General features: G+C 47.5%; 1 protein-coding gene across 4 annotated transcripts in view; it reads left to right on the top strand.

Annotated features, from left to right (window-relative positions):
- Positions 1-16,766, top strand: part of rngo (DNA damage inducible 1 homolog rngo) — a 172,492-nt gene that overhangs the window by 82,287 nt on the left and 73,439 nt on the right. For all 4 annotated transcript variants that reach the window (XM_075686990.1, XM_075686994.1, XM_075686993.1 and 1 more), the window contains one exon: positions 11,326-11,429. In XM_075686990.1, the coding sequence (XP_075543105.1) occupies positions 11,326-11,429 (104 nt within the window). The remainder of the gene's footprint in view (positions 1-11,325; positions 11,430-16,766) is intronic.

Consider the following 16,766-nt stretch of genomic DNA (forward strand, 5'->3'; position numbering starts at 1 on the left):
GCTTCCTCTTGCGGCGGCGACCAAGGAGCGACTGTCGGAGGCTGGTGGTACGGCGGTGTAGTTGTAACGGGTGGTGGACATCGGACAGCGGCTGCGTAGGTCATGGGACGCTGGTGATCTTGCAGATCGGCTGCCGGTAACACCTGCCTGATTTCTTCACGCACCACTCCGGCGATTGACGCTACAGGTCTATCCACTGTCTGTGTCAGAATCTTTTGAATTTCTTCTCTGACAAGTTCTCTGATCAATTCCCGCAAGGGGTTCTGATACTCGCCAGTCACTGCGGCAGCATTGATTGTGGTGCTGGTGGACAGTCGATCGTACTGTCTGCATCTCTGATGAAGGGCCCGCTCAATAGCCGTAGCCTCTTTGATAAAGTCAGCGACGGTGACTGGTGGATTCCGCACAAGTCCCGCGAACAACTGCTCTTTTACACCTCGCATGAGGTAGCGCAACTTTCTTTCGTCAGTCATGTTCGGGTCGGCTCTACGAAAGAGGCGGGCCATGTCCTCGGCGAACATTGTTACCGACTCATTAGGTTGTACGCGTAGCTCCATCATCTGCTGGGCACGGTCGCGTCGGTCGGCACTCGCAAAAGTATCTGTGATTTTCTGATGAAAGTCATTCCATGTCGTTAGGCTAGCTTCGCGGTTTTCGTACCAAGTACGGCCGCTGTCGTCAAGGGCGAAATAGACGTGAGAGAGCTTTTGCTGCTCAGTCCACTGATTAATCTGTGCGACGTGTTCATATTTGTCAAGCCAGTCTTCAATGTCTTTGAAGACTGCTCCGCGATAGCAATCGGGAACCAGGGGATGCAGAACGGTTACTTGCTGTGGACTGGAAAACCGGCTGCTTTGGGGTGCTTGCGTTGGGCTGGTTTCAGCCATTGCGAGATGTGTGGAGCTCCTGGACAGGGGTGGTTGAAGGGGGGAGAACTCCGGGGCAAGGCCTAGCAGTCGACGACTAAAGTGATGCACGAGTGTTGAAACTGGTGATAACGCGTCCGGGCTAGAGGAACGACTCCCAGAAGAACTCCCGAGCATCAGGCGCCGTCAGTGCCCCGCACCTCCACCAGTGTCGCAGTACAATGCGGACAGTAGACAGGGAGACGTTCAAGAGCCTCAGGACAACTTGTTTAAAATACAAAACAGGCCAGAGCCACGTCTTCTTCGAACTCGCCGAATCCCACTGACCCACTAGACGAAATCCGTTAATGTCCCTATCTTCGTTGTCGTCTGCATAGAAGAATAGACGCACGCATCGATACGTTTATCGGTGTCACGTGGGCTCAGGCAAAGATCTCGCTTGATGGCCAAGAATATTTGCTGTCGTAATGTGAGCAAATGCTTCACACAGTGCCTTGGAAACTTGAGAATATGCACCCGCCCAATACTAGACGTGGGGGCACAAAGTGCGCATCAAAGCACCAACCATCTCAGCCATACCTTTGCACTTGCCAAAGATTACCTCCAAGATATGGCGTGTGTCCCGTATATGGACAGCCATGCACAGCCACATGCAGCAAGGGTAGAGAAGAGGAGACACACATACTAGGGGGAAAGGGTGAAACCCACCCCCTCCAGCGCGTGCTTGATCTCGTTACTCTGCACCCTCATTTTCCCTGCCACCCTGGTGCTGGAGGAAGCTTTAACTCTTGTGTTCCTCCGAGCGCTCCAAACTGTCGCGTGCCCCGTGGCTCCCTCAAGTTGTTACGCAACAACTGGCACAGCAGTGTTTCCTCCTGCACACCGCGTCCCAGCGCATGCGCATTGAGAGTGCTTTTGCCGCTTGAACGTTTCACACAGAAAGACACTTGAAACTAATGTTCCCCTCGGACGACATATCTTATTGTTTTCTGCTAGTTTTACCAGCCATGCAGGCTATAAGCACATGCTTGAAATGTCCAAAAATTTTGTTGAACTGTAAGCATGCCAAGAAATTACACAGTTTTCAGGGATACTAAGATTGGGAATTTAAAATAGTTTGTTCATTAGTGAATTTCATTAAATGGCTTTAAGTGACACTTAAGTGACATTATATGACTACAGTGTAGTCCACTTATAACGATACCACATATAACGATATATCGGTTATAACGATGGGTCGACATGAGGGTGTCATTTTATGCATTAGGTCTATGGGGAAAAAAACCATTTATAACGATAGGTTATTCACCGCATATCGGATATAACAATCAAAATTTTGCAGTCTGGATGGCGTTTTCCGTGCCAAATAATCGTAACACTTGCGTTGCTTAGTTCCCTGAAACGAACGATGTCGAGACGAGGCAATGTTTACCTTCGTAAGTTCGTATCTGCCGCCACTACCGTGCAGCGCGTCTCGCCCCGCCTGCGCACCGGACAATAGCTGAGTAGGCGCAGCGCGCCACAAGATGGCGCTAGCTGCTTCATGCGCGTCGGCCACAGTCGCTCCGAAAGAGAGAGAAAGAAAAAAAAAAGCGACAAGCAAAGCGGCGCGGTGGCGCCCGTCCCGCGTCTCTCTCGCGATAGCAGGCTGACGCCACCGGAGCAGCGTGCAACCAACGGTTCCAATGGTTCAACCCAGTTAGAAGATGGCGCTGACAAAGCGCAAAGCTGTGTCGCTTGACACGAAGATGGATATTTTGCAGGACTCTCGATTCGGCTTCAAGGTGAGCACCCTCGTGAAGAAGTATGAGCTCGTCCAGTTAACGATATCAACCATCTTGAAAACCGGGAGCACCGCGATTGTGAAGGCAGGAGCAATTGGCAGGAGCTATCAGCGGCCATGCCGATCAGCGGGAAAGGGTTAGAGACCCTTTGTACGCCGATGTTGAAGAGGCGCTTTACCAGTGGTTCATCACCAATTGCATCAAGAAGGCGGGCTTTATGCGTAAGGACGAACTTCCCCAACCCGCTGAGACCGACCCGGTGGAAGTCGCTGACATACCGAGCTCTGGGGGCTCGTTCCTACTGGTGACAGGTGTTGTGTCGAAGGAGGAGTTTTTGACTGCAGACAGTGCTGCCTCGTTCTGCGATGAAGTCACCGACGAGGCGATCGCCGAAGATGTGCTGTCTCGACAGACGGCAAAGTTGTGCGACGGTGGCGACGGCATCAGCGACAGTGACAACGAGATCGACAGTGGCTCCTTGACCCCGACCACGATGTCCACGCAAAGTGCACTGTCGTCGATCGACTCCTTAATTGATGTTATGCATGCTAAAGGATTGCCGCCAGTGTTCGCGCAGCAGCTGGAATCCATGCCGCGGTTGTGAATCTGAAGCTGCCGCAAAAGCAAGTGCAGATTTCGGACTATTTCGGCGCGCCTAACCATTGACACGGTCATTGGCGCTAGAAATAAAGTTTGTTTTTTACGGCCTACTGTCTACATCATATATTCTTTAGAGCAAGTAGCGAATTGGAGTTCGGAGCTGCAAAGGCATGTTCCGCGTTTAAAAAAAAATTTTTTTTTTTTGATAACTGCAGTCCAGATATAGCGATCATCGGTTATAACGATCATATTTTTCGTCTTTCTCGATATCGTTATAAGTGGACTGCACTGTAATAGGAAATGACTGAAAACTCGTGAATACTACAGAAATTTATTGCAAACAATATTTTGTCTGAAAGGCTACTTGCACTAACAGTATACACACAAATACGCTATGCAGAAAGAGATCGAGAAAGATGTCTAGCAAGATTTATGGCTATCAATTTGTGGTCCCAAAAACATGTCTCGTCAGAAGAAGAAACGTACTAATTGAAAAAATAAACAGTTCAGTGCAGTCGGCGTGAGCAGTGCCATTGTGTGCTACCATACCGAAATACTGACTGTGCACTTCGGTGTATGGGAACACGTGGACTGCAACCAAACAGGGAACCACAACCAAAGGCAAAGAGAAAGAAAACTGATTGGTATTCTGAACCTTGGCTGTGCCATGCTCCCGGAAATTCAATAGCAGCGACCATAAAAAAGATACCGTATTTACTCACATATGAACGCACTACCTTTCCTGAAAAATAGGCTCAAAGTTGGGGGATGCATTCATTATGTGGGGTAAAATTTTGAGCGTTTTTCTGCGGCCACCTCTAGAAAAGTCAGTTTTGCCCGAAATGCGAAGCATCGATTGCGATAGCAAATGTGCAGACACCTATACGAAGTAAGGATAGTAATTTTATTGGCCATATAAACTTGCAAGCATTCGCATCAACACAAACTGAGTGGCGAGAACGCAGCATGCACAAAAGTATGAGCTGCTATCGACTCAGTCCCGACACAGATCACTTTGAAGATAGGGCAAGCCGCGCAGTGCGCAGTTGCTACCAGAGTAAAACACTGTGCCGGCCTTCTCCCCCCGGTGCCATGCGCACGATGGGAGACAGCTTGTTCCCTTGCCGCGTTCCTCTCTTGTATGCAGGAGATGGAGCCCCGATCGTCGGCACCTCTCAGTCGCAGTTGTGCAATACGCAGTTGCCAGAGTACAACCCCCCTCCCAGCGTCTTTTGTGTGACGAAAGATGGCGCATGAAATTGAGCCGCGATCGTCGGCTTCCCTCATGCACTTTCACTCACACCAACACCAAGCGGCACGCAGCAGTAAAAATGCGCCTGGAGCGTCCATATAGTAATTGCTATCGCAATAAAAGTAGGTGACGCAGTACGATTGATTTGGCGTCCTACATGGCGTCAGACATGCACCCACCGGATGCCATATCAGACGTCGAATAGTCTCCTAGTAGCATGTCTCCTACTTCACGACAGCAAGTTCAGGGTACAATCATTATGCGAGAAAAAGAAAAAAAAAAACTTCTTGATAGGAAAAGTGGGGGCTGCATCCATTACCCGAGTGCATTCATTATGTGAGTAAATACAGAAGTATCTCCTCCACGCACCCCTCGGAAGTAGTAGACGACGCGCACACGACCACGGGATCGAGCACATTGGCAGGTAAACAAGTAGAGTTCTGCTCACCGGTGAGTGGAAACACAATTTCTTATGACTTCAGGATGACTCTATAGAGATGACAGCACCTCTCAAGAACCAGTAGTGTCGAAGCCATGCAAAATATCAAAGGAACATCAGCACTGTACATGTACAGCTGAACCCACTAATAATTATCCCAAATATTACAATCTATTGGTTGTAACAACCACATTTCACGGCATTTAGAATTTTCCAACCATTTGTATTGAAGCTGCGTGTAGGTAGAACATACATTTTTAAAGGTGCCATACCATTAGAACGAACACTTCACAGCTGGTCACTGTAAAAGGAGGGTGCTTGCTCTCCTTTCACAAGGACGGGCAAGTTCCGAAGCATGGAAGTGCGACTGAACTGGGCGCATGGCAGTGTCCCCCCCCTCTCCTTCCACTCCAGTGCAACAGCGATGAAGATTCCACCATCAAGATGAGCGAGCACCCTGCACAGGTTTAAGAACATGAGGAAAGTCTCTTGCTATCAATCATGCTAGAGTAATCATAATTTCATGGAATGTTTCCAGCATGTTTCAGGATGAAGCAGTACAGGATATGGCGGCGATAGCCTCCGATTTCAAAGGCCATGATGGCGGCACACTAGTGCGGTGTTTGTGCGGCACTGCATGCCGTCTTGGAAGCAAGCAGCACTCGTTTTTTTTGTGCACGTCTTCCATACGGCACCACGTGCACTGTATTATATACGCTGTTTCGGCCAGTTTGAACCAATGGTTGTTCAAATATTGCTATCGATATTCATGCGGCCCGAGTCTGCGTGAACATGGCATGACCAAGGAGGTTTACTAAAGACTGCTGGTGTGGGAGCTCCCGCAGTTTCTTACCAGCAGGGGTGAAGCCAGCGTTTGCCTCTACTTCACCTCAGAAAGAGCCTTGTTAGATGGCGTCTGCCTACAGATGAAGTGCTTTGGCTCTGTTAATTTAAATGCTAGGCTAATTAGAAAATAAATGCTGGTCGTTCCCATTGGAAGTACAGTCGAACCCACTTATAACGATACCAGTTTTAACAATACATCGATTACAACAATGAGAAGCTGCTGCACCATCTACTTTTGTAGGTTTTCCATGGTGATATAACCCGCTTACTACAATGCCCCAACACTGCATTATTGGTTACAACGATGAAGTCTGGCTGCTTTGTGTCTGTGATGACCCTAATATGGGGACAAAAGTTCGTGTACTCAATGGTTCGGTTGGTTCTCTTAGGCGGAGCCTCCGAGAACCCAATTGAGGACAAAGCCGTTGGTTTGAACACGCACACAAAGACTTTTAATCAAACTAAAAAGAGGCATAAAGTAAATAGAAGGAAATAGAAAGCATGCCTAAAATAAACACTCAAGAAGACATTGCGGCAAAGAACACACATAGGGCTTGCATGAGGTTAACGGGTGCGCGAGTCCGGGCTTGCCACGAGTGCAGGGACGCGTAACAGTCTCGACGCGGCGACAAGCTGGCGAAAGGAGTGGCGCCGGTCTCACCATAGGTCGCGGCGTAAGCTGACCGACCGGGCGACCGGAGCGCGCCAGCTCTGGCTAGGCGAGGTAAAGCAGGCGGCTTGGTGGCGCGAGTAGGCGGCGTCGGCGTTCTGGCCGGGCAGCTGGCGTAGAACTCGGGCCCGTAGCCCGACTGTTCTCGTCTCGCCCACGGGCGCAGAAGCTCGAACGCCGGCCTCGGGCAGCAGGCGGCACGACAGACGGGGCGACGTTCTGGCCGGGCAGCTGGCGTAGAACTCTGGCCCGTAGCCCGACTGTTCTCGTCCTGCCCACTGGCGCAGAAGCTCACCGGCGTTGAGGAGCTGATGGCACGCTCGGGTAGACGGGCGACGCACAGGAACAGGTTGGCAGGAGACCCCGGTCGGGTGAAGTCCTGGTGGGCTCGGGTCCGGAACCCGACGGCCCGTCTTCAACGCCCACTCCGGTGGTTGACCTCCTCCTGCCGTCGCTTCCTAGGACTCTCCTGGCGTCTCCCCTGCGTCTCCTTGCGTGTCCCCCCGTTCTGCCAGCGCACCACGCTTTTTCTTCTGGTCTGGCCATTTTGGCATTCTCGGATTGGCTGCCTGACGCCCCGTGGTCTTTTCTAATTGGTTGCTTTTCTTCTTTTTGTTGTTTTTCATGCGCTGTGCGTTCTCGTGCCGGACGCTCTTCGGCGTCGTTGTTTTCCTTCTTCCACCTCGGCACGCGTGCACTCAGTGTCGTCTGCTCCTGACCGTCCCGATCACCGCAACATGTCGCGCACCACACATCACAGTGTCCATGCCGAGAGGTTGTCAAATGCGAAATACTTGAAAAGAAAAAAAGAAACAAGAAATTCGAGCCGCTGATTGATGGCCCTGACAGCCGCCTCGCGCTCATTCTCCAGCCTTTTCCGCGAGCCTCTCTCCAATCGCCCTTCCACCACTCCGAACACAAATGGGCTGTGCCCATAGCTTTATGTTGTGCCACCCTCTGAAACACGAATGCACCGCGCCAACCGCGCTACTCCCAGATTGCTTGCTGGCTCCTCGTTCAGTGCAGTTCTGCAAACAGCTTAATCGCTTGTGTTCATCTTTGTTGTTGCGTCGAAATAGTTCCTCCACGTGGTTTCCCAGCCTCGTTTGATTTGCCACCGAAACAGAAGATGGCCGATCTGCTCACTGTTCGTCGGCAATGCACGACGTTGCCGGTGAAAAGAAAGCGCACGGCTATAGATTTGGAAACTAAGTGCTTCTAACTGATGAGGCGACTGTCACAAACATGCTTGCATTGGATAGCGACGGCGGCAGTGATGACACGGTAGGGCAGGCTGCCTCAACGTTATCCTCACAGGAGGTCCGGCAGATGATTCAGTTCCTCCGGTGCTTCATTTTCACGAGGAAGCTTCCTCTGCACTGTGTGGAGCACCTGGATGCCTTGGAGAAGAATGTCGGCAAGCTTCTTGTAAAGCATGCAAGGCTGACGGACATAGGGTTTTCTCGTGCAAGCCAGTGAGAAGTATGTGGTGAGATGCTTGTGGTTATCTCGCCTCAGCGTTTCTTCTGGATTTCTTAAACTGATTGGCTGCCGCGGCAACCTTCCCTCATTTTTTAAAAGGCATCTTTTGGGGCCACCAAAGCAATGCCTCTGCGGAGCTCGTACGTCACTTGCTGCCCGTGACCGCTCTTTGCAGTTGTTATAGCAGTGCCATTCTTGAGTGCCGACAGCCACGGCTTGAAACACACCATTGGAGCACGCAGGAACCAGAGTTAAACTAGTGAACACAATCAGCAGCCGGATGGAGGATTGTGGTGGGCAGGGGCACTGGCCTCCCCGCCTATATAGTTTTCTCACAGCTTTGCCATCCCCCTATTTTGATTTTTTCATGCACCCCGGTTATAGCAGTTATCGGTTATAACAATGGAATTTTCGTGGCACTTGAATATTGTTATACGTAGGTAAGACTGTATTATCTTCGGCTTAGTATTGACATTGTCCCCAATAAAATAACCAAAATTTTTAGTCTTCATCCTGAACCGAGCAAGACAGCACATGTCAACCAGCATCTGTGCGCCAAAATAAGCCATGTTAAACTTGAGAGGGAGTATGAGAAAAGTGCTTCTTTTCCTTCACTATTAGCTAGTATGTTATGGGCCCTTCCTAAGATGGTGGTGGTCTGGCTTCACTTTCGGGGCTTCATTTACACTCCAGCAAGAATTTTTTAAGCCTCCTTGGGCATGACGTGCCGCTACTGCGCAAAGTTACAATGAGTCGGCAACTAGGATTCATCAACACTTTATGTTGTTCCTGATAACGGTTCACGATGGCATTCTACGTTTCGAACTTCGAGCTTTTTTCGCTGAAGCAACATAAAAAGCATAAGATGTAGGTTCCGCGGCTCTCAGCAGACGTGTGGCTGATGCTGTAGCCACAACAGCCAGACCTTTGCAAAATGCCGGCATGCTGCAATAGTTTCCACTTCTAGCTAACTAGAACACTTCGCTAGCTTATGCAGGACCCTCTGGTATTCTGCTGATAGCAAGAGAGAGAGAATGAGCATTTTTATTAGGTAAATGCAGCTTTGCAGAGGCATCCTCATTCCAGAATGTCTTGAGTTTGGGCCGCGTCTTGGGCCCAAGAAAAAAATTACTGGTGGATGCACTCATAGTTTCGGAATGGCAGGTGACCGGAACCAGCTGTGTGTTGTTTTGAAGGAGAAACGCCGCTGCATTTAGCTCTTTATATGACATTGTTAACAGATACTTGCAGTTAGATACGTAAAAGTGCAGGGAGCAAGAATGAAGGTACTGAAAGTATCTCTTTTGGACCAAAGTGGTGTCGGATCATAACTGCTGACACCGACTGCAGTGTTGTTAAATTTTGGGCATTTTGAAGGACGAGTCCACATATAACGAACTACTGATACAGCTACCACTTTTCGCAGAACTATAGAGTTTGTTATAAACGGGTTTTGACTGACGTCACAACCATGCAGGATGGATCAGCGGCGCTGTACATACCAATATGGCAAAAACCCTCAAAGGGTTAAAAAGTTGTGCATACCTTTGGGTATACGTACTGAAGTAAAGGGCAATAATGGAGGTAATGAAGTAATTTGGGCTTTCATCTTCAACTTTTTTTATAACGTGGTTCGGGCCTAGTACTTTGATAGCTAGTGAGAGAAGTCTAAGCAAGACTAACTTCGCTTTGGTCACACCACGAATAAACATGCACTGTCTGCTATGCATGCAGATGCATATGCATGCAGAGGTTTTCCTATAACTTTAATTTGTCCTCAACCATATTGGCTCTTGTTTTACACCCAAATGTAGAACTCTTCTGCCTAGCTGAAGAAATGGCATTCATTGTCGATGCAGTCATCATCAGGTGAATTGTGTGCAAAAAGCAAGAGCGATGCTGTAACTTTGGGTGAGATGCTTGGAGTAACTACGCATGTCCAAGCAAACAACGTAGCTCTGAGCTGATCCACTCTGAACAGATTTGTCTGCTTCTAGTTCTCAGCCTATGTGACTGACATTTCTCATTAACTTGCTGGCTCCAATCTTGCAGCCAACGGGCTGTCTGAAAGCAATAAATCAAGATGCTTTGACCATAGTTACCTGCTAAAATTACTAGAGGCAACTCTGGTGCTGTAATCATTCAGCTACCTTGCAAATGATGTACGAAATATTGTATTCATCCGAAAATGAACAGTTTTATTCTGCAGGTGGCCAAAAAAAGTGTGCCGTGTTCTTGGATTGTCACTTTTAGGAATACCATCAATTTCGTGCTACTAGCGCAAGACGCATCGGTGCCTACAAGTGAGGTCTTTCTTGGCACAGTGTCAAGCATGCTATCTTACGTGTGACTAGTACAAGATGCATTGGCATCTACTAATGCTATTCTATCAGTGCAAAAGCATTGTCACCTGTCCAATGTATCTGATGCTAGTCGTGCAAAATTTAGCAAACACAAAAGGTGATGATTCTAGAATACGGCCTCAAAAAACTAAAAACAACGATACTGAACATAAGAAGGTTCAGAAGACACTTTATTTGCAAAAATGACACGCACTACATTTAAATTGGCGATTGAGCTCTGTTTAAGTAGTTTCCACCTGACAGTGATGTTCTACACATTTGTCAAGCTGTGGACGTGGTTGTAGGCTAGAGCCCTTGGGTATACAAGAAGTTTTAGTGAGCTATGAAGCTTAAGACAGACAAAGTAAAGACCACTGGGGCCAATTCCTGGCTTATTGAGACAGTGCCATGTTGCGATCACCCCCATTGATTGTAATTGAATAGAGCAGGGCACCTGCCCATCATATGCCGGCAATTGTCCGATAGACTCCTTGTGAAACAGTTTAATTGCTGAGAAACTGTTCGCAGTAGGCCAAAAGTTCGCTGTAAATGGGATCATGATATGTGGGCTCAACTGTATCTGCCTTTATTAGACTAAATTTTGAAGCAATCATTCTTTTTTATCTAGAAGACAACAAGATTCGGTGGACATGCATAATCACGGCGAATTATTGCATTTATAATGCAATATTTGGTCCTGCAGGGTCAGTTTTCAAAGTGAGAAAGCTGTTTGAAAGCATAAGGCTGAAGTTTAGGCATGTGCCAACCATCATTGACCAGTGCTGGCTGGACTGCAAGTGCTTGCAGCTCCAGCAGCGGCCACCAGCACCAGAATTCCTGATGGCACTCTTTTTCAGGAAACTCTGTGGCCTCACAGTGAGAACTAATCGTTCATTACGAACAATTTCAGTCCCTTTACTATCCTGTTGCCACCACTGTTGATCCTTCACGTAGATTAGCAGCATTTTGTTGTTGTTTTCAAGTGTGAATCAAACTGAGCTGTCGCACTGCTTGTTGTTCCTCCTCTGCCCTCCTTGAGCGCAGTGCAGATTGAGATTGAAGGAGTGTTCCTGACCTCGTCCTTCTCGGTGCTGGAGGAGCAGCCCATGGACATGCTTCTTGGACTCGACATGCTCAAGAGGCATCAGGTGGGGAGAGTTGATCAATTTAGCGATCAATTTTAAAAGACTGAAATTGAGCCCAACTAGATTGGAGGGTAATCTTGTGAAATAGTGAATGCACAATCTTTGCTGCGAACCAAGACAGAGTAAGTATACTTGAGAATTCCTTCAACGATTCTCTGTTTCAGGCACAACATTGAGGCAAGGGAGCAGCCAATCTTCTAGTTGAGGTTAAGGGAAGCTAGGTGCGCCATGGTAATGTGTAGAGAAATTGCCAGCAGTCTGTGAGGGTAACAGAGCCAGAGGATTGAGAGGTGCAGTAAGATTAGGAAATTTGCAGGTATGGGATAGAGTTGACTGACACAAGGCAGGCTATTTCGTGATTTTCAAGCACTCTGCAGTTTCTGCAAATATATCTACATTGACTTGGCAATCAACTGTAATTTTGGTCACTGACACCCAGCAAGCAAAGCAGCAAACTACTTTGGCATAACAGCCATGACAGCCTGCACTGGCTGGTGTTGTGTCAGACGGCAAACAGTGACAAGAAATTTGCTTCTACACTTATGTGTTCTTACCGGTGGCTCACAGGTGATATGCGTTAGAAAGCATGCACAGATTACATTGAGGGCCCTAAAAGCAGCATGTCGGTTCATGGCTAATCAGCTTCAACAACGCGACAATGTATACCAATTTTATATGGGCCTTTACTGGACAGAAAGAGTTAAGCCAGTGTGTATGCAGAAAGCACCGAGCCGAATTTGTGCAACACAGCAAAGTGCCGGTGTCACTCGGTAGATGTTGCACATGATGTCCGCACTTCCTGATGGCTTGTGACATGCATTGGGATGTGTAACGGCCAAATGCAAAAATTCCCTAGGTTTTGGCATTCACAAAATTTGAGGTAGCTGAACAGTCACTGTGCAAGAATTTCAACAAATTTTTTGTTACTGTATAGGTGTATTACTGAGACCTGTCCATGCAGACTTAACCCTTCTCTAGATGGCACTGCACCGGCAGAAGGGCAGTTCCCCGCTAACATGCCCATGGCAGCCCTAGCAATTAAAGCCGTCACCCCTAACCGTGGGTTGTGGTGAGTTGTGACTACAGTGGGTCCAGACTAATGTGAAAGGAACGAGTTCTTAACTGCACACTTGTCAACGAACGATTTTTAAGGCATGCATGCCCGATAATTCGGACGCCTTTGTGGCACTGCCACGTGCTCATCTAGGCCAATGTGTGAGGAAGCCTGAAATTTCAGATGCTGAAACCCTTTGCCGGACTTGCCGGACATATTGCCATGACTGCAGGTCTGAAACAGCAATAATAGAAGCTGCCACCATTTTCATTATCTCGCAGCCTTGAACCAGTGCTCTCATACACATACGCTAGCCACGTAGCCACCACGGTAATGCTAGACTTATTTGCTTCGACGTTCGCTACCAACCAAGCTCTTGCTGTTCGCTGTGGTGTTTTTCAATTAAAGAATTCCGACTCCGCCTTTGACATCCTCGCTGATTGATTCGAAGCATGAAAAGTACCATTGTTGCACAATGGTTTCCGAAAGTTAGGTTCGCCGCAGTACAGTGCAGGGTGTCTACCAACCGGGAAAACCGGGAATTCTCAGGGATTTTGAGTAGTCTGGAAAAAGTCAGGGAAAACTCAGGGAATTTGGGCCTCTATCAGGGAAAATTAGCGGCAATATTATTGAAAGGGTCGAAAGTCGCGGTAATGCTGGCTCGAGTAGCAGACAGGAATCGTAATGAATCGTCTTTGACGCCCTGTCGTAGGCAGGAGGAATGGCCAGTGTACAGTCAACAAGCGACTTTCCGGATTCCCGATAATTTGGACGGTTTCGCGGCACCGCCACGTACCCCATAGAGTCAATGTATCAGAACGTGTAAAATTTCCGACGCAAAAACTCTTTGCCGTCCGATTTTCCGGAAGTTTTGCCGTGACCGCAGGTCCGAAACTGCAATAATCAAAGGCACCACCGCTGCCGTTTTGATTACTTCGCCACCTCGAACCGGCACTTTCCCACGCAGATCCGCTGGCACCCGTTGCCACCACTGCGGCAACGCTAGGCCTGGCTGCTTCGACGTTCGCTATGAAGCTTCTTGCCGTTGGGTGCCGAGTTTTTTATTGAAAGAATTAGCTGCTGTCAGCAATGGCACGGACTCCACCTTTGTGATCCTCGCGATTGGCTTAGAAACTTATAAAACATGGTGCGTTGCATAATGCCGGTTCCTGAAAGTCAGCTTCGCCTCTGTACAGAAATGTTACTTAATAAAGCTTACGGAAAAATATTGCAGTGAAGCATAACAAGTGTGGGAAGGGGCTTTTGCCACGGAACACAGTATGTATTCTTTAATTATACACGCGGGCACCCGGTATTTCCTGTCACAGTACGAGCACCGGTATGCCTAATATGTGCACCGACAGGCCTTCAGAGCGTTTTCGAACGTGCCTGTGGCGGTTTGAGCCCCTAAGGGCAGTAAATGACACGCATTTATTTTTTTCCAACTGGCCGATTTTTCGGACGTTTTCGCGGCCGCTATGGAGCTCGAAAACTCGGTTGTGGACTGTGCAACTGATCAAGATGCTTCAAATGGTCCTTGGGGCGAACGAGAAGCGGAAGGCGGACAAGAACAGAATTGACCTACGCATTGAGGAATAAACGAGAAAGGAAGCTTGCTGCCGCCGTTTTGAAGGAGCTTGAGCTCAAAAAATAAAGGTTTGGCTGATGCTGAGATGCAGGTGTCCCTCATCCAAACCAAAATAAACTCTTTAAAGCAGTGAAACACAACACTCGGGCGTTATGCGCGAGCTGAGAGTATGTCAGGACTGTTGAGGTTGACTTACGAGCTGTTGAGAGAGAATCTCAATTGTGACAGAGTTCAGGCCTCATCCCACTGAGGTTGCTATCAGTTGATAGAAATAGCTCATATTAGAAAATATTTGCTTCTATATGCATCTCCTTTTTATTCGTATTTGATAATGTCCGACCCCATTTCCAATTTTTTTCAAAGACACTTTATTTGCTGTGCATTTTACTAACCCCTGCCTTCTTTTCTCTTTTTGAATAACATAAACACTGCTCCTTAGTATTCAAATTGGATTAAGTCACTTTTTTTATTTTTTTCATGTGCTTACTAGAGAGTGACAGCATCAGGCGATATGGTTTCAGCCCGTCTTGACATAAAACATAGTTCTGCATCACTCAGGGAAATTTGCAATGGCACTCAGGGAAAACCTGGAAAACTCAGGGAATTTGGAAATGTCAACTTGGTAGACACCCTGCAGTGGTGTTACACAGTCAAGCATACAAAGTATTGCTGTGAAGCATACTAAGAGCGGAAAGGGGCCACTGTCACAGGGAACCGTATGTATTCTTCAATTATACATTGAAGTGTTCCGGAGTGCTTTTAGGGAAGTGGAGAAAGAGGAGTGCCGCTGCAGTACACGCCACTTACATGACACGTTTAGACAGTGGCAATATGTTGTGTTGATATAGTGATTCAATGCTAAATGCATTACCGTCAGCAATCATCATGAGATGGGTTCTGCCGAATTTTATTGAATAACTTTAAAAACAAACTCTTCCCTGGAGCAAACTGCTTCTGTCTGTGCAAGTAAATGCCTCCTTTAGTGAGAGCATGATTTGCCTACCCCTAACCACTTTCGCTTGGCTTGGTATGATCACGTAAAACAATGACCATGTACAAAAGAAATAACAAAGTGGAAAGAGTAACCCTGTGAGGAATTAAACCGTTCATAGCCAACTGATACCATTGATATTGTGGGTAGAGCATCACTCTGACCTCTGACGAAGCATGGAAAGCATAGAAAAGAATAGCATAAAAGGCATTGCTAGAAAATAGCGGCCACAGATTGTCTACACCAAAGGCATGTGGCAATGTATTGACATTCTTGGGCTATATTTTAGGACAAGAACTTTCGAAGATACTTTCACTTTCATAATATTTCACATGAGTAGCTTTGGAAGTGTTAATGGGCAGCACTTGTTTCCACACTGTGATAAGATAGTGTGCTTGGCACTGTGCCAAGAATGTCATCACTTGTAGATGCTGATGCGTCTTGCGCTAGTCACGCAAAATTGAAGGCACTATTCCCGAAAGTGACAATCTGAGACTGCAGCACCCCTTTTTTGGCCACTCACGGAATAAAGTCACTTATTTTCTGGCAAATCCAGTATTTCAGGCTCCTGAATTATTGGCTGTTCCCGTGGAGCCTGAATTATCGATCAGCAACTGTACAGGTACAGCACGAAGAAGATGAACAGAAGTGAATGCACACAGAGCTGGCTTTCAACAAATTTTATCACTGTGTGCATCTACTTCTGTCTGTCTTGTCTACTTCGCACTGCCGGCCATGGTGGCGTAGTGGCTACAGCATTGCGATGCTAAGCCCAAGGGCACGGTTAAAACCCCAACCACTGCAGCCACATTTCAATGGGGGTGCATTAGGGGCACGTTAAGGAAACCCAGGTGGTCAAATTAATCCAGAGTCCCTAACTATGGCATCCCTCATAATCATATTGTGGTGTTGGCACATAAAATCTCAGAATGTAATTTTTTTATTTTTCTACTTCGCGTTGTACCTGTAGTCGCGAAACACCAAGCCCAACTCCCCACCCTAATGGAGGTTGAATAATGTGTGTATGTGTGTGCATGCATGCATGTGAATGCTGTCACATAACTTAGACAGTCATTATAGACAGGTTCTACCAAATTTTTTTCACGTTTGCCAACTGCTGGCTGTTTCGTCAAGGTTTTAGGCAAACCTCATTGCCATAGGCACCGACTACGGGGGGGGCTCCGGGGCCCGAGCCCCCTCTGGACATTTTCGAAGGGGGGGGGGGGGGGGCTCAGCCTCCCCTACCCCCTTCGGGCGATGTTGAAGCCCTCTCCCCCTCCCCTCCATACACACACACGCAGAAGCACACACAGACCTAAATTGCCATTGCGCGACCTTGTCACCCACATCATTTGAGATTTCTTTTGAATTTCTTCGACCTTTTCACTTAAAATTTTACTTGGGCTAATAGCCTACTGCGTCGTTGTTGGCGCGGACAGGCACGGCTTTAATTCATACTTTCGCTTTATTTCTGCAAATTCTAACAATAGGAGGACACAGGCATTAGAAGCACTAGCGGTGGCTGCCGCTTCTGTATTATCTCTCTTTGACATTGTTTTAAATTTCCGCTGTAAATACCATGCACATACACAATATATTTAAATCTACACACAGGACAAAATTTATTCTATTTTTGAAAGAGATGGAGGTAGCATATTAAAAGTTATTTCTAAAGCTATGTATAGCCTATGCCTTGAGAATATGTTA

The sequence above is a fragment of the Dermacentor variabilis genome, chromosome 3, assembly GCF_050947875.1.
Source record: "Dermacentor variabilis isolate Ectoservices chromosome 3, ASM5094787v1, whole genome shotgun sequence".
NCBI lineage: Eukaryota > Metazoa > Arthropoda > Arachnida > Ixodida > Ixodidae > Dermacentor > Dermacentor variabilis.